Source organism: Eriocheir sinensis, chromosome 2, assembly GCF_024679095.1.
Source record: "Eriocheir sinensis breed Jianghai 21 chromosome 2, ASM2467909v1, whole genome shotgun sequence".
Lineage (NCBI taxonomy): Eukaryota > Metazoa > Arthropoda > Malacostraca > Decapoda > Varunidae > Eriocheir > Eriocheir sinensis.
Window position 1 is genome coordinate 5,999,031 of NC_066510.1, and position 22,552 is coordinate 6,021,582.

Consider the following 22,552-nt stretch of genomic DNA (forward strand, 5'->3'; position numbering starts at 1 on the left):
TAACCAGCCTCTTTACCAACATCTTACTCTCCCATCTCCCTCTCGTCTCTTCCGTCACATTTCTCTAACATTTTCTCGTATTTCTTTCTTTTCTCCTCAGCCACCTCTTTTATCTCATCCGTCCACCACGCACTCCTTTTCTTTCCTTTTCCACACGACCTATACCCGACTACTTCCTCAGTTGCCCTGCCCACTGAACTCTTAAACACCTCACACACCTTCTTCACTCCTTCATTGTGTTCTATCCGTGCTCTTGCTCTTCCAAGTACTTCCTCCACTTTCCTCCTATACATCTCCCTGTGGCCACTGTCATGCAATACCTCACTTGCTAGTTCCTTCCTACCCTTTTCCCTCTTTCCATTACCTATGAATTCACATTTCTCTTTCATCCTAGTTTTGGTACTACCATAAAGGGATCAGATCCACCATACATTCCTCTCACGACCTTTGCATCCACTACATCCTGTCGCAACCTCATATCCACAGCTGTATAATCTATTACACTCCTCATGTCTCCCCTTGCCTGGTATACCTGTGAATCAGTTTGTGCTTGAAGAAGGTGTTTGCCAGGAACAAACCCCTCTCAGCACAAACACCCACAAGGTATTGTCCATTCTCGTTCACTCCATCCACACCCCATTTCCCAACCACTTCACCAATCTCCCTGTTTCCAACTTTTGCATTCATATCTCCAAAGTCAAGAATTCTTCTTTCACTTCCAAAGTTTTTAAACACTTTCCTAGGTTCTCCCAAAATCTCTATCTCACTCATGCCTTTCCTTCCGTTATCAGTCACTGGTGCATATACACACACCCATGCATCCCGTAATGAACATCACTGAGTGGCGGGGATCGAACCCGAGCCTTCTGAGTAGAAGCCCCCGGCACTCAGTGGTGTTCATTACGGGATATTTTCATTGTGTTATTGCAGTTTCTCTAATACACCCATGCAAGCTTTACTACCCCTGTCTTCCCTGTCATCCACATCATCCTCGGACCACACCACCCATAATGAAAATAATAAACAATGTCATAAAAAATAACACTTATGCCTTCGAAAATTGTACTTAAGAAGACTGTTGTCAACATTAACATTTTCACTAGCATTCTGGGACTTCCCCCACATGGAGCTGACAACAGATGCAGGTCTTAACATGAATACATAGAAAAATCTGACCTTAACACCAGTGGAATAAATGGGTGATGTTGGTTTCCAAGATTCAGTACCAGGGGAAGACAGTGCTAAGCCACAATGATTTTCTGCCTTGATTATTCAGGCAAAAATGGACCTAATATCCACCTCCTAGCAGAGTTATCATAAACACCTTTATGTGCAGTGCAGTCAGTCATTGCCCTCTATAAATTGGGATTAGTAGAAGAGGGTTTGGGGAATATGTTGGTGAACATTACTCCCATATGGCTGCTGTGGCAGACAAGAGGTCACTCCACTCAGTGCCTCACATGATTGTCTGATAGAACTTTTCAGGGGGTTGATTGAATGTCAGGTAGCAAAATTTTTGGGTATCTTAGACACCCCTTGACTGCAGATTTCCTACAAGAAGACATCACCAAGCTACAGGAATGGAACAAAAAGTGGTTGCTACAATTCAATGAAGAAAAATGTAAAGTCTTGCACCTTGGGAGGGGATACCCAGCATACCAATACCACATGGGAACCACTTCACTATCCACCACAGAGGCAGAGAAAGACCTGGGAGTATATGTTACCAGGCTACCAGTGAAGGCCAGATCTGTGCCAATCGCAGCGGACGGGTTAAACAACTGTCAGACAGCAAAATTTTAGGGATGTGTTGAATGACTGTATGATGTGAAAATTTTGGGGAGTTTAAAATTATTGTGATAAGTTTGCCACATTGAGATGCTCCAGTGAATACCACATAACTCTTAATGTTGTACCTCTAATGCATTCTTTTCTATCCTTGCAGTTGCCCCTAATGAGTTTATTGTGGTCGCCCAACACAATGAACATAAGTGTCCCAAGGAAGCCTGTGGAAAAAGTTTTAGGAAGGAAAATCTTCTTCAGGTATGTATTCTTAGCTAGTTTGATCATATATTAAGGTGTTGCCCATACTCTCACAAGTGTAATGGATAGGTGATTATTTACTAGGCTACAGAGGGACCAGTTCATCATTTCCTCCCATGAGAATTAGGTTTCTCCCCTTCTGTCTCCCTTGACATCACACGGGTGACTTACACTTGACACTGTGATGGCCTATCCTGCCTTGCTTCAGGCTTTATGGTTTTTACAAAGCCACACACAAGTGTATACCATCCATCCTCATATTTTGTGAGAATATGGGCTGCATACTGCCTTGTAAAGTATGTTCCATTCAAAATATATATTGAGTAGGATGTTGGATATGGTGGACACCTCACCTGGGTTATACTTAACATTTCCTTTCATTTTAGATTTAGATTTTACCCGTGTGCATATATAATGCCTTGGTCGTGTGCCATGGCTAGCAGCACACCTCTTTGATCCCTTGTTTTAACCAAGGTGGGTGGCTAGTCTGTGTGGCCATGAGCCAGGCTGCCACCACTGCGTCTGGTGGTGGCTGGGTGTACTCTCAGGTTTGGTTGGGGCAGGAGAGCACCCTCACACCCAGCACACCCACCCCCATTTTGGGGGGACTGCCAGGGTGGTGTAGAGGAGGCACAACCTCATTGAGTCAGGCCCAGGGTTTACCTCTGACAGGCTCTCTGAGTAGGTGCTTGGAACATCCTGAGCCTTGCAGAGGATCATCAACTGCCCCATCTGTCATATGAACTCAGGAGGTTGAGGGTGGACATAGTGAGACTCTCTGAGATGGAGGAGACCTGTCAATGGAAAGATCAGCAGAGGGAGTTATACCTACTGTTGGTCCGGCCAGTGGTGGTGCTCATTGCAAGGAAGTAGCTACCCATTTCTAACCTCTTGCAGTCCTCTGTTATTGGGGTTACTCTAGTTGATGAGTGTATGATGCTGGTGAGGTTGAAGCAACTTTGGGCTTCATATCTCTTATTGCAGTGTACGCCTCTGCCAAGATGTGTGAACTTGAGGAGAAAGAGATGTTCTATTCCCTGTGGTGTCCATCTCCCAACACCTTATCCTCATACCCCTCATACCATCCTACCAAGCCTCACCTTCACCCTCCAGCCCCTACAGTACAGCATATGTTCAGGAAAATTTGACGGTTTATAGATATGACATCATGTGTTCTTAGACTGGTGCAGAGCTGATGGGAAAACAGGCTAAAGGGCTGAGGGGAGGAAAGGGTGGGAAAGGGTTTGGGGAGAGGCTGTGCCAGGTTGTTAGTAGTTGGCCTAGAGCAGGGATTTCCAGTCTTCCCCCCTTCCTTTACCCCCTCGGCCTGACCTGAGTTGCCATTCACCCCTTACTCCCAGACAAAAAATATGTGGCCATCATAAAGGCACAGGAAAATAAGTAGATAAGAAAACACATTTATTATTTAGGTTCTGCACAAAATACAGTAAAATACTTTAATAAAGAAAGAAATTATACTGTCCATTCATATTACAAAGTTAAATAATATGCATATAAATAAATAAATTAAATCAAACAGAAACACAAGAAGCATTATCAGTTGGAACAGTGTTGATTCATTGAGTCAACCAGTTTATTTATTCAAGCTGTTGATGACAATGTACTCTCATTTTGTCATCGATTTTGAAGTGGTTCTTGGCCTTTGTCTTCATTGCTACTAAAGTTGAGAACCCTGATGCACATAAGGCCCCTCTCAAATGAGCGGTTTTTGCTGCTCCGACACATGCCGAACGGCAGCCGCATGGCACCTGGACATCCACGGTCAAGTGCGGTGTCTGCTGCATCCGCTCGTATCTCCTTCAGTCATATTTGTAATCTTCTCTTGAGGGATCCCACAAACAAGGCCGTCTTTCAATCTCGGAGATCAACAGTTCCGTGTCATGATAATTTAAATTAGCCATAACCCTGAAATTTAAATGCAGATGTTTGTTGTGCAGAAGTATACAGAATTAATATTTAAGACACTCACATTTTCAATATACATTAATTGAAAGTTCATAAGATGGAAAATATAGTGCATACCAGCTTTTCCAATGATGCAGACAAAGTGGTCGCGTGCCCTTCCTCCCAGCGTTGACAGACAGCTATCCTCGCCGTGACGCTGCAAACACCGGATGTGTGAAGGTGCCCATAGCAATGCATGACCACTGAAACCGTTGTGCAGCATTTCTGCCGCCAGGTTTTGCTGGCAGTATGGCAGGTGCGGCTGCCAGAGCGGCAAGACTGCCGCCTGGCCTCGTGAATGCACCCATAAGAGTCAATGTAAAGCTAAACCATGTGTGCTGGAGCGGCAAAAACCGCTCTTGTGAAAGGGGCCTAAGTATGTAGTGACAAAAGAAACAGGCATGTGGGAGGCACGCTGAGTAAGAAGTGGGAGTGAATCTGTGTCCTGTGAGTTTAGTCGAAAATCAGCACTAACCCTTTTAACCCCTTGATCATGGATTTCCTACAAGAAGACATCACCAAGCTACAGGAATGGAGGAAAAAGTGGCTGTTACAATTCAGTGAAGAAAAATGTAAAGTTATGCACTTTGGGAGGGGGTATCCAGCATACCTATACCACATGGGAAACACTTCACTATCCACCACAGAGGCAGAGAAAGACCTGGGAGTATGTGTTACCAGGCTACCTGTGAAGGCCAAATCCATGCCAATTGCAGCGGACGGGTTAAATTCTGCTCTAAGAGGAGGGAGGGATTTCTGTTAAAACACTGTGTACTGGAAGGATTGAGCAACATTCAGCAGTCCCTTTATACCCAGCCATGAGACTCTTGAGGAATGTTTTACACCCAATAGCATGCCTCTTGCTGCTTACATATATACTCTGTCTATAAATAATTACCCATAACAATTTGGATAATAAATGACTGTTCTATAATGAGCTCGTCTTTCATTTTTTCAGATGCACATCAAACATTACCATCCAGAGTTTCTCAAGAAAAGCAGCAACTGGGCGCCAAATGTGGCTGACCTTGCCTATGCACGCACTGTTGGGGACCACCTGGACACCAGCTCCTCCCCTGGCCACTCCTCCCCGGCTGAGAAAGCGGTCAAGTCTGAAGTGAGCTCCAAGAAACAGTCAAGAGGAATTGGTCTTTTCAGCTTTCTGGATGCACGTGCCAAGGCAGGGGACAAGAAGGCTCTAGGTACAATAAAATCAGTAACAGGCGCAAAAGACTCCAAGAGAAAGGACAAGGCCAGGCACGAGGCAGACCAGGTGAGTGCTTACAGAGCCAGTTTGTTACTTTAGGTTGTTTCTCTCACACACACATTGAAGGCAGTGCATGCTGTGGCTGGCTGGGGTGCAGCAGGGTAAGGGCGAGGTGCTTCTGGTGCAGTGAAAGAAAATGAAAGTCAACAGTCATAAAGCGCGTGTGTTTCAAATCTTTGCCAGCTGGATTTTCGTAATTTTTTTTAGATTTTCTTAGATTTTTAACTTCTGATTGGCCACATTTTTTGTTGGATACTTTGAATTTCCGGATACCTGGGGGCCGGATATTATTCGGGGTTTTAGTGTATAATTTGATGTAAGAAGCACATAAAAGAGTGAGTCTCGCTGACTGTATAATCGAAGTTAACTGTAGCGTGTAGCACATCAAGTGTTTTCCAATATTCAGCTATATTTTAGTGACTTTACAGTTCAGAATTATTCATATATTGGATAATTTCCTATTTATTTATAACTTAATTTGAGATGATTATATATTGTGGCATAATAACGTGTAGGACAGTGGAAACTAAGTATTGTTGTTCTGATCACTCAGGTGCCACCTATCTCTGAGGATGAAACGGAGCCCAAAGAGGAAGTTGAGGACTATATTGATGACCTTGGGGAATCTCCTATGTCGCTTCATGGCCTGCAGCCCGAGGACCCGGACTACGTACCTTGTGACACTGATATCGAACAGATGAGGACTGACAGGCTGGAGAGGAGGAAAACTCGAGGAGACATCAAGGGAAAGAAAAAGAAGTTAGGTTGGTGTTAATATTGTTGTTGATGCCAGAAAGTTATTATACTTATATTGTACTTTAAAACATTCATCACTTATTATTTATGACATTAGTATGTATGCATCCCAGCAGGAACTTGATTCATAGGCTTGAAAAGTGATGCTGAACCCAGCGTGGCTTCATGTTCGTATTTCATGAAATCACATCTTGTGACAAGTTTGGATTGTGGCCAAAGCCATACACAAAAGTGTCCATTTCACAGGCACATGTCCTGGTGCTCAGCACTTGAGACAATGGTTGTAAAGGAACCGCCACCTTTGCCGAGTGAAGATGAATTACAGCCAGTATGCCCCATGTGTTGATATCTAGCAACTGAGCTGGTTGAATCAAGCTCATGTAGGAGCAGTTTAATTCATGACTCGTGAGGTGGTTGGAATTTCTACTTGTCTTGAAGATTGCTAATGGCATTGCTCTCTGCCCTCTGCTCTCCCGTAATTATGTCGAATGGTTGACGGCAGTCTTTGTCCAACGTTTCCCACCACCCATGCCAGCTGATGAGTATATAATGCTGGTGAGATTGAAACACACCTTGGGCCTTCATATCTCTTATTGCAGTATTTGACCCTACCATGATGTGGAAACCAAAGATGAAAAAGGTACTTTATGCCAAGTTTGACTCTAATTGACCAGTGCCCCCCACGTGATACACTCATTGTCTTTGGCGACTTCAATGTAGTTACTGGCACAGACACAGAGATGTGTTGGTCCCCATGGCTCTTGCACTAGAAATGTAAACAGTTCTTTCCTTCCGAACTTTGCAAAGTTCAAAAGGCTGAGGATTGCTGGCTCCTGGTTTTAGAGATGTGAGCCTCGCCGCTGGACTTGGTATAGCAATGCTGTGGCAAAGGAGATCGATCACATCCTTTTTAGTACTCATTGAAGGGTCCTCCAGAAATGTAGGGTTTTTGGGAGTGCTGAGTTTTTGCAGTCGATCACAGACATGTTGCAAAACTGAGGATATGCATTAGGTCCAGAAAAATCTCAAGCTGCAACCTTCTGGGGCTTCATCTTGAGAAACTGAGGGACCAGGCATGTGTTCAGGAGTATGACATGGCAGTCTCCAATTGATTTAAGATGATTAGTACTCTGGAGGAACCTGGAGAGTTGTGGGACACCTCTACTCCAAATGCTCAAGATCTAGGGCTGAAGTTGCCTGAAGGGAGACACTGGAGAATATAGAGGAGAGTCACTCTGCCAGACTGGATGGGGACTCGGAGCAATGTAGGACAGTCATGAAGGACTAGAACCCTTCTGAGGAGGGATAAGGAAAGGTTTGTCCGAGGTCTTGCTGAGGGTGTCTAGGGTTGTCTAAATGCAAACGATCTTAGACCTGGCTTTCTAGCTCTGATGAAGCTCCGTTCCAATGCCACTTCTCAGATAAGTACTATCCAAATGATGCTGATGGGCAGAGAGTATCAGATGCAGATGGGTACTGGGCTCGTTGGGCTGAGTACTTTGGGCAACTGTACACAACTGAGCCCCCAAGCAGACAGCTTCCTCTGGCTGAGTTGCAGATGGTGGCTGCTGATTCACCAATAGATGAAACTCAACCCTCTCTGGCAGAAGTGAGAGAGGCAGCCAGGAAGTTGAAGGGTGGAAAGGCAGCTGGGGTCTGTAATATCAGTGTAGAGATGCTGAAAGCTGGGGGTGAAGCCATGATCTGTGGGTTATATGTGGTGGTGTCTGCCGCATTTGCAGTCCAGTGCCATTCCTCTTGACTGTTAAAGGAGGTTGGTTGTTCCTATCTGGAAAGTTAAAGGGGATGAAGAACAGCGCAACAATTACCGTGGTATTCCACTGCTCAGTGCACTGGGCAAAGTGCTTGCTTATCTGTTGCTAATGCAAATCTGATCTCATCAGCTAAAGTTTGAGAGACCTGAGGAATCTGGGTTCATGCCTGGTAAGACAATACTTGACCAGATCCTAGCACTTTGCATCCCTGTGGAATGCCAACGAAAGCCAGCTTGAGTTTCAACATGAGCTACTCACAACCCATATCATCCTCAAGAAGGCATTTGAACTCAGTGCATTGTGAGGCCCTCTGGGACATTCTACAAATCTGTGGGATTCATGTAAGGACTGTTGACATGATGACTTGGGAGTGAGAGTGCTGTGAAGTGTGGGGAGGGCATTTTTAGCCTCTTACCTGTTAATTCAGGAGTGAGGCAGGGGTGCATCCTTGCTCCATCCCTTTTCAACACTTGCATTGACTAGTTATTAGGCAAAGTTTTTGATCAAAGTTATTGTGGAGCATCTGTTGGCAATATCAAGGTCTCAGAACTTGTTTTTGCTGATGATGCTGTACTTTGTGTGGAATCACTGGAGGTCCTGGCGATGGCTCATGAAGTGTTCCATGAGGAGGCAAAGGTACTGGGGCTGGAGGTCTCCTGGGCCAGAACCAAGGTCCAGTCATTTTTAGGCTTGCTGGATGACACAGTTCTGTCTGTTCATGCATGTGGTTAGGTCACTGATGTCACCAAAAGGTTCCCGTACCTTGGAACTGCAGTACATAACAGTGTCTTGCCAGGAAGTCACTCAACGGATTGGCCTGGCCCAAGGTATTATGGACTTGCCCAACACAAGTACAGTGTCAGTGGTAGCAGTTGTGGAGTTGCAACCCCTTTATCATGTTTCTCAATGGTAGGTTGCAACTGTTACTGCCAACACTGTGTATGGCATTGTCGATATCTATGCAGACGGACCGAGATTTGAATCTTTAAATCATTTTTACTCCCTCTCTTACTGTATGGCTGTGAGACATGAATACTGAAAAGTGACTTTGAGGAGTTTCTTGCCTTTGGTACCAAGTGCTTTCACAAGATCATAGGGTAACACTTATACATGGCTGCATATTGAATCAGCGACTTTTTTGTGAATCAAGGTTTATTATCAGCTTAGTCTGTGAACGCCAACTTTAGCTATATGGACATGTAGTACGTTTTCCAGACGTCTATCCTGTTCATAGGGTTGTTGCTGTATGAGACAATTCTGACTGGAGGAGACCAATGAGGCACTTACTCCTGCGAGGAGGAGCCTGAAATGGAAAGGGTAGATGCCTGGGGGCTTGCTCGGGGGAAGAGTTGGTGGTAGAGGCAACGAGTGAGTGAAACGATGCGATACGCCCCCTGGCATATGCTCCCCCGTTAGTTAGTTATGATCCTAAAGATTCTGAACTGCTTGGGTGAAGCTGCCTGTGTCTCCTCATTGGTCTGCCTCTCCTCATCAGCTGACAAAAGTAAATGAGATTGATTAAGAAACTGGCATGAAGAGAAACCTGCTGCTACACAAACTATCACACCTGACATTGTTACACACCACTGCACTACTACCTTACAACTAAACACACCACCTTGCTGCCACACACACTTGTACACATACCAGCACACCACTACCTCTACTGTTACACCCACCACCATGCCCCTAACTCAGTGCTACATATCACTATACTCTTGTGATGGTGCCGCACACCACCACTGCTGCCACACCCCTACACACCCCTGCTACCACGCTGCCACAAACCGCCAGACCATTCCTTCAGTACTATCAGCAAGGTAGTGATATGGTGGTATGTGTAGTGGTGTGGCAGGCTGTGGTGTTGTGTGTGGCAGCATGTTACTCTCCATGTCAGTCTCAGGAAACGTTAATACCTATGCATGCACGAAACTCAACCTTGAAGACTGTAGGCACTTACGATTAGATGCTCCACTCAGTTTATGAGAGATTAATAACATCCTTGTTGAAGAAAGCTACTCATTCATGTGAAGATACAAGATACAATGCTGAGATGTCATCCCAGCTTAAGCCCCTATTATTCCATTAGCTTGCAACACTATATGGAATGTCCCTATCAAGAGTACTAAGTGAACTACAGATATTATTTATTTTATCATCCTCAACTGTTTGATTGCCTGGGCATTATAAAGGTTAGTTAAATCAGTCTTGAAATTTATGTCCAGTTACAAGTCAGACTTTCCAGACTAAGTGTCAATGATGCTGAAATGGTAGCTGTCTGTGTTAAAATTCTACAGTAGTGAGGAATTGAATAAGTCACTGTTTATAGAACCCATGAAATAAACTGGTTGATCTGTGGAAGAAAGCAAACATTGTCCCTCTTAAAAGGAAAAGAAATCAAAAGCTGTGGTGGTTGAAATACTCGTGCCTGCCAGCTCTAACAGTCATCGTCTTCAGTCATCATTAGTCCTCAGCTGGACAAAGCCATTTCCCAACATTTTCCATCCCTCTTCATCTGATGTTAGTGAATGTCAAATATAGAATCAAGCCCCAATATATATATTACAAAGGGAGAAAGCAGAGGTTGGACACATGGCATATATGTGGGGGGTCATTTTGTACATTCATAAACGTTTTGTATATTCATAAACGTTTTGTACATTCATAAACATTTTGTACATTCATAAACATTTTGTACATTCATAAACGTTTTGTACATTCATAAACATTTTGTACATTCATAAACTTTTTGTACATTCATAAACATTTTGTACGTTCATAAACATTTTGTACATTCATAAACATTTTGTACAGTCATAAACATTTTGTACATTCATAAATATTTTGTACATTCATAAATAATTTGTACATTCATAAACCTGCCAGTGTTTGAAGTTTTGCTGTTGAAACGGTAAAGTTTGGGGCCCACGCTATCGTACTGGGCTACTCATCTGTTGCATTGGCCCTGAGTCTGTGCTGGGCAAGAACCTGTCAACCTGGGGTACAAGACCAGTGTGGCATACGGGTTCCCACAATTTACCTTACCCAGGTTTCCCAGGTACCCACTTATGAACCAGCCAGAGAGAGAGGATGAACAGCTGACTGCTCGGGCCAGGATTCAAACTTGGCCCGCAGATCGAGCTTTAATAAATTGCCCACTTGTTTGGTTCTGTGTTATATTTAAAAAGTCAAATATTTTAAAGTTATTGTGCTCTTTAAAAAACTACACTAATATTAGCTCTTAAGTAATGTTTATTTCAATACATAACTCTGACCTGCTCTTCTTTGCATCCTTCTAATTGTGCAGAGACAATATAATGTGTTGTACTGTGCTAACATCTCCACTTATCACTTGACAGTTTTTTCTTGCTAAGACATCATCTATAATGGTGTAATCATAGACTTTTGTACAACATCATTTCCTATTCAACAGTTCCCTCAGAAAGCCTTAGTGAGGATGATCTGCAAGACACTAAGACAGTCACCAAATACAGATACAGCAAACGCAAAGGATTACCCTCCTCTAAAGCTAGTGTTTCTCCAGCTAATGGTAGGCCATCTGCAATAATTACTTGCTTGATAACCTTAATCAGTCTGTTTCATTTTGTCTAAAACATTGATGCACAAAGCAGTTTTGTTTGTATGATAGACTTCTATTATTCTATATATGAAATATATTTTTATATTTTTTACATTAAATTTGAAAGAAAATTCTGGCATTGAAAATGTTAATGGATATTAAGTTTCTCTCTCTCTCTCTCTCTCTCTCTCTCATTACATATGCAGAACAAAAAAAATCTTAGCTTTATATTCCTTTTGTCTTCACTGTTTCTTTTATATTAGATAATAAAAAAATATACACAGTACCCTCCCCAATTTGGTGCTTGCTCTCTTCCCAAGGTACAGCGCTAAACTCGAAGATCGCAAAACTCGGGGTATTGAAAACACTGAAAAATTGCTTATTTGTTCCTGCACGTGGAGAAGTAGACTTTTTTCCCACTTTGCTCCCTGTTATCTCAGTGCATACCTTTAAATTATTCATTGTGTTGTAATTTCAGTGTAGAATGCTCTTGTAAAGACAAAAAACTGGGATACAGACTTTATTAAGAAGTAAAAAGGAAAAAAATATAGAAAGAAAATCATTAACATTTCCTTGCCTCACTCTGGTGCAAGGTCCGCCAGTGTGAAGCCTTCAAAGTTGCTGCCCAAATCCTCAGGGGCTACATCATCATGCTCAAACAGATCATCTTTTTCAGCAACAACAACAGCAGGTGGTGTGTCAAGCTTGTCACAGTTACTGAAGTACCGTGTGATCAAAGCCTGTTGTTGGCTTCTCATTCCTGTTTGCTACCTCTGTTCGTGTTCATTTAGGGCCAATATCACAGTTGTCGGGCATTCTCCCTAACCAAAAGCCTTGCCAACCTGCTAACAGGCATTACCAACACACTGACCCGCTTTCACAGTGGTTGTTTTCATGGTATCGGTGACCCCCAGCCTGGTGACAAACACAGCAAGACAAAGGCGCCTGATTCGTTTACCACATACAAACACTGAATCAGCTGAGCGCAGGACTATGAAGGATAAATATGAAAAATAAACGTACGAAAAGTGAACGTAAAGAATAAATAAAGAGAATAACTGAAGAATAAATATAATGAAAAAATATTGAGTGTCTCGCTGGAATACACCGCACTCAGATCTGCTGATAGCCTAATATTTCTGAGGCATAATAGGGGAAACAATTGTGACAAATAATAAAGTTCTTTTATATAGCAGACGTTAGCAAGACAGACTCTTCATCTTTATTATTTACATTTGCTATTCTCATTCATTCTTCACACTTATTTAGCAGTGGCCTTTAGGTTAAACCACAAGCATCTCTGCAAATGTAAACAAAGTGGTGATTGCTTCTTCACCAACAAAGGCAACTCTTTTCACTGTATCACAGTAACAATGTATAACAGTAATAATGTAACAATGTAATGTAACAATGTATAACAGTAGTACTTACCAGTACTCCATATAAAATAACACCACACTTGCACTTCCTTATGTCTTAAAAATGTACTAAAATATTACAACAGGAATTACAGTGTAGAATGATAATTAAAAAGATGATGTAAGTTCTGCTGTATAGCACTGGTAGGCTTTCTTGGTGGGGCTGGTGGTTGGCCCAAGCCTGTTTTGGAGTAGGCAAGTGTTTGTAGTGGTGCCGTCTATTCTTGGCTCATGATGCCCCCCGGAGCTCATTTTTTTATTCACTTGGACAGTTCCTCTAGAGTACGGGTTAATAAGTGGTCTTCAGGACAACATATGGGTAGTCTTAGGCCACTCGGTGGTGACTGAAAAATCCCAGGTGGTAGCAACGGATTCGAACCCGCATCGTCCAGAAAGCAGCAAACGTGGGACCGGCACACAAACCACTCAGCCATTTTGAACCATTGGGATTTCCGAACTATTGAACAGCGGATTACTGGACTTTTACTGTAATTACATTATATTTCTTTCTAATATGGTATGCTCCATGGCTTTGTAGCAGTCAGTCTGCACCAGGGAGTGAAATGCGCTCATTGACGTGCTCTGGGTGCTGAGAAAAGGGTTCAAGCAGCGTCATCACGGTTAGCACTCGCGACAATCTCTCCCTGGCTTATCGCAGTCCTGCTGCACCTTGGGGGATCTGTTACTTGGGATTCGGCAATTAGGCGTGACAGCCTCAACCGCTAACCAATTGCTGGGGTGCCTAGCCCCGTGTTCACAGGCAGCAGCTAATGTTCCCCTGCCTGGCCAATCACAGCAGCGGGGCCTGGACCCAACCCAGAAAAGCCCAGGTATTTGTAGCAGCTTAACCGCCCAAGTCTGCACCATCGTGTTTACCACGTAGGCTTTTTAGCAGACCCAGCACTGCCACAAGAAACTTTTTACGGGTCCAGTTTTACAAAACTGGAAGGCCGATGCTCTGTGCTGTTCTTAGGTGCACGCCAGCAGCTTTATCGCTGTGTAGCTGCATTAGTAGCCTCGTGGCTACGAGCACCGCAGGCTTTGCCACCTGGGTCAACCAGAAGGCATACCAGAGCGATACCCGAAGTGGTCCGGGCCGGCAACGGGCATCAAGTGCTCAAAGCAGGCTTCTATATGGACGCCCGGGCAGGCACCCCAGGGCGCTACCCTTTTAAGCCCAGCAATGAGCCCGAAGGCCCACAGCTGCTGGGCAAGAACGCCAGGCCGCCCCACTCTGAGTGTGAGTGGGGAGGATAACCAAGGAATCAATGACAACCTGGCGCATCTGCTTGCGTAGTGATCTGTGGCTGTTTAGTTACACTGTGTTACCCTTGCGAGCCAGGGGGGGCGGGTACCCCCTGCACAGTGCATCCAGCGGGACCACGGGGAGGCCAGTCACAAGAAGTAACCACAATTTACGGTCAGCCTGCACCTCCAGATCGGGCTGGCCCACGGGACTCCCGAACCCCTGTGGGCCCCTTTACTCGCCTCACCCTAAGCAAGGTAAAATCCTTCTTTCACATGTCGGCGGTACTTATCCGCATTTCTTATTCTGCCCTCACTCCCGCAGGAGTGCTAGCGGACCCACACGCCTTCTCCACAGGGACGGAGCCCGATTCACCTAGTCCAGTCTGGATTTAGGCATTCATCAAGGCTAGGGTTTGCACTGTGTGTTTCATTTAAACAGTCCTTTGACACTCCTGCCATTTAAACCTGCAATGCCTTGACTCTCGTCACTTCGATATGGTCTGCAGCACTCGGCAAGAATGTTTATGTGCCAGTTGTACTGCGAAGCACACAGCTTTCCTGCAAACCTTCACACCAGGACGTCAATATCATTGCAATGTGCAAGCTGGGGCGCGCCTTACGGGTGCGGTACACCGCCCGGGCAGAGCTTAGAGGCATTGCGCAGGCAATTTAAGTGACTTTTGGCAGCGTGCAACAATTTATTTATTGATTGATTTTTTTAGGAAAAAATCAAATATTTTTGAAAACTCACGGATACAGGCGAGGTCGGATATGGTGCACCCGGATAACTGAGGGTTTACTGTATATTTATAATTTCTTTTTGTTACAGCACTAAAAGGTTTGCTTAATGTAAGCTAAGAAAGTTTCTTTATCTCTTATGATGAGTAGCTCTCAATTTATCTTTTAATTATAATTATTTTATTTCTCCACTTGTTTAAAAAATAATTCAAAAGTTTTAAAATATTTAGATATTCTGCAGCATATTATTCAAAATTTAGATGCCTTTAAGAACAAGTCCTAACAAACCACAGTACTTTTAGAGTCAATGTTTTGATAACATGTCAATGAAGAATTTTGCCCTTCATCATATTTATGAATTTTTCAGGATATTCACCTAATTACGATTATCATTAACAGGAGAACCTCAGGCGCCTGAGCCTCCTGCATTGACTTCACCAGCTAAGAAACCCCAAGGTGCTGAAGGTAAGGCATGTTACTATAATTAATGCTGTATGAACATGTTAATAATGCCCTCACCATATACACTATATATAGTGCTATACAGTACCCTCTCGAGTTTTGCGCTGTCCAAGTTTCGTGATCCTTGAGTTTTTCCATTAGTCCTAACTTAGTCCTGACTTTCGTGCATTATCGCCCCGAGTTTCGCGCTGCTTTGACATGTATGGGTAACGTCCACTTACCGTCTGCATCACGGGTGCTGCTTAAGGCTGGGTTCCCACTGTTCTGTTTTTATGGTAGCTGTCAACATAAATGACCTCATGAATATCCCCATACAATCGATGACAGTGGGAACTGGGCACCGTTTTGTCCTCCATTGACAACACCGTAGAACGTTGAGAGATGAAATTAAGTTAACTTTTTGGTCAGCAACAGGGTGGTGGTGACTGTCCAGTGATGCTGAATATTCTAGATAAGAAAATTTGAAATGGAAGTACTTAACCCGTAAGCTGCGGGACTGAGATTCTGAGTGCGTCGCCTAGTGCAGCTATATCAGCGAGAGATTGACCTTCAATAAATGATATCTAAGTTACATAAACGTGTCATAAATATTACAATACACATATCTGTAGCTCGAAATGTGTTGTATCCTGCATATTTCTTAGATTTTTCTATCACAAAAATGTTTTTCTGGCAGTATCTGAAGCCAAGGAAACTTTTTGGCGCCTGTTTGAAAAAGCCCGCTCCAGAAGGCTTATATAGCTAGCTCAGCCGTCCAGAAGGCGTACAGCAGTTTGCGGGTTAAATACAAAATAATATGTAGATAAATTTCAATATAATAATAATTTAGATATGTTTGCATGATGTACATCTATTACGTGTGGCAGAGCTGGGACTACCGATTGACATTTGGGATCGGTACTACCGGCGGTAGATTACTGCTACCGATACCGATCATTCGGTATTTTGAAGAAACTACCGAATACCGCTACCGATCGCATGATTGGCAGTCAATCGGTATCGGTAGATTGAAAAAGCGAAGGACTTTTTGTTAAGACTTAAGAGAAGACGACCACGGCAAAATGAAATGGACAAGTTTCAACACGTTCGAGCGCATCTATGGGAAGCAGTTAGCAGGAAATTCCAGGTATTACTTTGACGTCATCACGCTTAGCCAATCACCGGCCGTTCTGGGCGTTCTCAGCCAATCAGAGGCAGCCACGACCTAGCAGATTCTCGCTCCCGCCAAAAGTTTTGGCGGGAGCCCCACTCTTGTTTGGCCTGCCGACGCGAGTAGCCTACACCTACGCTCTAGCTCCTACGCTCTCGACAACGTGCTCAGCCTCATCGCCTAGTGTTTTAAGTGGCAGTGTTTTAAGTCCACCCACAAGGCAGCAGCACTTAATCGTTTTGTGCTTTTAACTTTTCAAGTGATTTTCCTTTTTTAAACTTTATTTTACATTAAAAAAGTTTTGATCAAGTCAGTGAACTATTTAATCATATTGTTACGAACTTTTTTTCAGTTTGATGTTTATTTTTTGAGGGAGAAATTCATTTATTAAATAAGTTATGTATTTTTGAACTTAAAAAAGGTATTAAAAGACTCTAATTTACTTCTATTCTTAAGTTAACCGAAATAAGAGAGAAATAACTTAAAAAGTGTGTTATGGGCCTTTAAAAGCATTTTTTTATTATATAATTATAGAGTTTTTTAATCTACTGATACCGAATCTATACCGATCGGTAGATTTCTGAAAAATCTACCGATCTACCGATACCGATTGGACGCGGCTCGCTACCGACTACCGATACCGGTGGTAGATTTTTTCTACAGAATCCCAGCTCTGACGTGTGGTGATTAATAATTTTCGTTGAGAACTGGAAGTGTGGCACCAGCGTACACCACCACACCCAGGTGTAAACAGACCCACAGGTGTGGCGGTGAGATATGGGGCAAATATGTGCATTCTTCTGCTGCAGAGAACATCTCAGGGTCATTTGTGAATTATTTCACTTCACATGGCAGTCTCCCATACCAAAATGATATTGTAAACAGGGAGTAGCTTCAACAGGCAGGCAGATGATTAAGAATTCAATCAGTTGTTGTTTTAGTTGTTCATCAGCTGTCTGCCTGAGCAGACCAGAGCCTGTCTTTAACTGGGTTTTCCCACAGCTCCCTTGTAGAGTGTGTGTTGCGTTGTCTGTGAGTGTGGTTGTCCTTCCATTCCACATGTAATGATCTTTAGCATTTATTAATAATTTTAAGGCTTGATATAATGGTTAGCATGGCCAGAATCTTTGCCTCCTCCTAGCTGGCCTGCCTTCTGACCCAGTAGCAAGTACAAAGGTAGCAATGAAGAAGTCGCTGTCGTCCATGCAGTCCATGGTTTGTTCGTCAACAAACAGCATGACGGACCCCATCTCCTCCATACCAAGCGGCCGCCATTTCTGTCACATCATTTTGACATCATTAACATTGACGGCCACCGTCAAAATGGGATAGTGGGAACCCGGTCTTAGACTCCCTCAGTTGGGTGACCGTTCTGACGGTGTTCACAGATGTCAATCATCCTCGCACTTTGTTGTTGACACCCAAAACTACGAACTAAATGCTTTGTGAATCCTGCCCCTGGGGTGGGATTCACAGAAATGCACGCTAATGGCCCGTGGTTAAGACTGCGAACTATTGATTTAACTATCAATGTTAACTTCAGAATCACAAAGCTTTCGTTTCGTCATTGTCAGAGGCGCGCTAAGGTAGAGAGGCCACTGATTGGGTGAGTGCTGCCAATGACATCATTGGATTCACAGAAAATCACAGCTGCCTTCAGCTGCAGCTTCAAAACAACCTGTTCTCTCATCCCATTTTCTTCCTTTTCCCAAGGTATGTATTTTAAGCTAACAAGGGAGTAAAATGGGAAAAAAGTCATCTTCTCCAAGGGCTGGAATAAATAAGCACTTTATCAGTGTTTTCAATACCCCAAGTTTTGCAATCCTTGAGTTTAGCGTTATCTCTACCTTTGGAGGAAAGCAAGCGTGAATCTCGGGAGGGTACTGTATATATCAGTCTGGTATTGATGGGGTGCCTGGCCGTGCGGCAGGCTTCCTTGATGCATCTGCATTTGGGAAGCCTGTCGTCACTGATGGATGCAGGGCAAAGCCTATGGTACCCCCACCTCAAAGGAGGAAGGGCCCCCTAGCCCTTCTTTTTGTTTTGGGTGTGGCTGGGGTGGTGCCTTCTGCAAGAGGTCAGTGATGTTGGTGACAGAGGGGTGCACTCTGACTAAGCTGATGCACTCCAAACTTCTACCTTCTTTATTGAATAGAAAGAACATTCAAAGCATTTTGGCAAGGTTTTGTTGCCTTTGCCTGTTAGTACTTGTGTTTATAAATAAATGTTCATTAGTACCCTTCTCGAAGTTTTCAAGGCCGCTTGCTCAAGGTATAGCGCTAAACTCGAGGATCGTGAAACTCGAGGTATTGAAAACACTGAAAAAGCACTTATCTGTTCCGACCCATGGAGATTTTATTTTTATTTTTCGATGGTGTTTTTTCATGGCCATGGGCTATGGTAAACCATCCATCTGTGCCTGATGGTCGCCCCTGCGCCCTGGGCGGCAGGGCAACTGTTTATAGTGGTGCTATTATAATTGGCTCATGCTGTCCCCCAGAGCTCCCTTGTTGTCCTCCTTTACTCCCTTGTTATTTCAAAATACGTACCTTGGAAAAAGGAAGAAAACAGGAAGAGAGAACGGGTCGTTTTAAAGCCACAGATGAAGCCTTACGATTGGCTTTCTGAAAACACGCTTGTGATTCGCTAGGAGTCTGATGACGTCATCGCCGGTGCTAACCCGGTCAGCGGCCTCGTTGCCTTCGGGCAGTGTCACACTGGCTGCTTTTCCTCTAGCTGTGGGCTACTGGTAACGCCCGCATTTCATCCGGGAGCGAGTTGTTGGTTGTCTGTAATCTGGTGTCACACCGGGACTTTTTCTCTCTCTCTCTCTCTCTCTCTCTCTCTCTCTCTCTCTCTCTCTCTCTCTCTCTCTCTCTCTCTCTCTCTCTCTCTCTCTCTCTCTCTCTCTCTCTCTCTCTCTCTCTCTCTCTCTCTCTCTCTCTCTCTCTCTCTCTCTCTCTCTCTCTCTCTCTCTCTCTCTCTCTCTCTCTCTCTCTCTCTCTCTCTCTCTCTCTCTCTCTCTCTCTCTCTCTCTCTCTCTCTCTTGCCATAGCCACAATGTTTGGAGGAAAATGCCCTGTGTGATACAGGTAACTCTCGATTTACATGATTTTGGTTTACACATTTTTGAAATAACGCTGGGTCCAAAATCCAAATAAATGTTTAATTTACATGCTTTTGTCACTTATATGCGATATTTTATGAAGTGGCCACCATATGTCTCACGCAACTGGACTCACACAGCGCCGCGACCACACAGCTGAGCTCAGTTCTTCCCGCGCACCACTCGAACAACAATACAGTACCTACATTGCCACGCCACTCAACAATGGGGGAGGGCAGGTACCGGTACCAGTACTGGTTCTAATAGCACCAGCTATACAGTACGGTACCGGTACCAGACTGTTCGGTACCGGTACCAATACAAGCCAGTCCCTCATGGTGTCCCTCATTTCTTCCTCACACGAGTGAGGCTGAGACTGAGTGCCTGAGTGGATATCTCGGTGATATGGATATTCTCTCTCTCTCTCTCTCTCTCTCTCTCTCTCTCTCTCTCTCTCTCTCTCTCTCTCTCTCTCTCTCTCTCTCTCTCTCTCTCTCTCTCTCTCTCTCTCTCTCTCTCCACTGAATGAAGTGAATATTTATTTTTCAACAGAAACCTATCTCTTGTTTGATTTACATTGTTTTTGATTTACGCGACCTCTTCAAGGACACAATACTCACGTAAATCAAGAGTTACCTGTACTACCTTTAAAGGTAGCGTGCGTGACGCCGATGGTAAGTAGACGTGACCCGTACGTGTCAAAGCAGCGCGAAAGTCGGGATGGTAAGAATTTAGGACTAACCGCGAAACTCGTGGATCGCGAAACTCGGATAGCGCGAAACTCGAGAGGGTACTGTATTTAGTTGTTAAAAGCAGGTGAAATAGAATTAAAAATGTCACCTCCTGAAAAGTTCCAGTCTGTTTTTATTCTTTATTATTTAAAACTTTTCTCCCAAACCAACGGTTTCAGAACTAGTGAGACTTCTTCAGTCTCTTCTTCTTAATGCTAGACATGTGGCCTCACTTTATTTATAAACAAAAGATCACCTTATGAAAGTTCTTGATTTTGATATTTTTGACATCAGTTAGTAAGAAAGAATGGTGTGGTCTCCGAACAACCTATACTCTTTATCATGTATGGCAAAGTTTGAAAATTTCAGTTTTGGTGACGCTTTACAGTACCAATACCAAAATGACGATTCTACTGTATAGTCATATACTATTTTCACCCATTATTAAGAGATTTTTTAACTTGTCCATAAACGTGCAATGGCGGAAAATTCTGTATTCTTGTAGAGAGAGTATTTGATGTATTTTGTTTTGTCTCAGGTGAGGCCCCAAGTATTGACGCTGAGGAGGACACGGGAGATGCTTGGGTGGAGGGGACAGAGAGCGTGCCGACATCTGAGCCTTCGGCAGAGATTATCAATTGTGGCTGTGGCTCCACTGAGGAAGAAGGACTCATGCTGCAGGTTGGAGACAGGGAATGCAACATATCTGATGATAACAAGACTTTTTTCAGACGTGTTTTTTACATGAGACATATATTCATACTTACTGTATTTTGTGGCATATAAGCAGTGGTGGGATTCAAATTTTTTAAGAACAGGTTCTTTCACTCCAGTACTCGCTAACAACAGGTTCTCTCACTATCACATCCAATGCACATCAATCAATCCATGCACATTCTACTTTCAATAAATATTTTGTTTTCGTCATGTCAACCTTGCCTCTTCCACTTTTTGTTCTATTTGAACCCATCCATCAGCACGACAATGTTGTCAATAACTATACGGTTGATCAGAATGCATCAAAAGTGTGTTGGGCTTATTTTGTGTCTCGGCCCTATGCCTATACTGTATATGGCACATTTATAGATTCAAGTGGTTATCAAAGTGATCTTAACATATTTAAGATCACCATTCTTTATGTCGTGATGCGTGACTACAGAAAATAATAGCTACAGCCTCTCAAAAAAAAAAAAAAAAAAAAAAAAATCCTACCAGCTACAGAAATGTTGTTGTTTTTGTTGTTGTTGTTGTCAGGGCCGTGAAGATCTGAAAATCATTATGAGTACGTCCTGGGGAAGTCCTGTGAGGTTATCACAGGCGTGACAGCTGGCCTGTCTTCTTCAGGAAGACACAGGTGAGGCGGATGGCAGCTGGTTGCTGTGAGGGGGAAGTTAACAAAACCAGCTGGCAGCGGTTGCTGTCGGTGTTGCCTTTGTAATGGCGCTCTCATTCAAATCGGTGATGCCACATTCGTTCGGCTCCACCCGACATCAAATCTGGTTTTAGTCACGTTTTTGATTATCAAAAGCCAGTAACAGATCTATTAGGGGTTTACCAAAATAAGTTATAAGTAAAAGGTGTTCATGGGGTAAAAATTGAGAACCCCTGATTTAAGCTAACAGTAACAACCGGTTCTTGGGATTAAAGAAATTCCAAGAACAGGTTCTTGCGAACCGGCTGAATCCCATCACTGCATATAAGATGCATCAACATGGAGAATGCATCTTAACCTGGTAGGAGTGACGGGCCAAATTTGTGGCTTTACCGCGTACCAGCAACGGACCAAATTTTTTCTTTGACATAAACCCCCCAAAATAGAGGATGCATAAACTGATCACAAATGCATTAATTATATTATATAATGATTTGCATGAGTGATGATTTTTCTCATTAATTCGCTTAGAGGGGCCTTTAAGAAACATGATCCCTGCAGCTACTGGGTTAAATTCCGTATGAAATATGATGGAAAACTGAAATTAAGGGAAATTTACTTGTACTATTGACAAAAAACTGAGAGGCTGTGATGATTTAAATGTTTTGATTGTGACATGCTTGTCATTCGTTATTTTCTCAGCTGATGAGGCCGTGCTCTGAGCCACATGGTTCATTACTTTTTTCTAGTATTTACCATACCACTTTTTTAATTAACATGTCACTTTATCAATGTTTCATTAACCCTAGAATAGTAGCGTTGTCTGGGATTCCAAATTTGGGCCTACTTTGCGTTGTGGAATAGACGCTCCAAGGCCTACGGCGCTCGGCTGCCACGACATTTCAGTTTGTACTCTGTCCTTTGTGTGTGATGTTTGTTCG

At 43.5% G+C, this 22,552-nt stretch overlaps 1 protein-coding gene across 10 annotated transcripts in view; it reads left to right on the plus strand.

The window, feature by feature from the left end:
- LOC126998827 (uncharacterized) overlaps positions 1-22,552 on the plus strand; it is a 141,442-nt gene that overhangs the window by 81,698 nt on the left and 37,192 nt on the right. For 9 of the 10 annotated variants that reach the window (XM_050860963.1, XM_050860987.1, XM_050861023.1 and 6 more), the window contains 6 exons: positions 1,946-2,043; positions 4,967-5,281; positions 5,829-6,039; positions 11,240-11,356; positions 15,190-15,255; positions 20,778-20,920. In XM_050860963.1, the coding sequence (XP_050716920.1) occupies positions 1,946-2,043; positions 4,967-5,281; positions 5,829-6,039; positions 11,240-11,356; positions 15,190-15,255; positions 20,778-20,920 (950 nt within the window). The remainder of the gene's footprint in view (positions 1-1,945; positions 2,044-4,966; positions 5,282-5,828; positions 6,040-11,239; positions 11,357-15,189; positions 15,256-20,777; positions 20,921-22,552) is intronic. The other variant, XM_050861014.1, reaches the window with a different exon arrangement.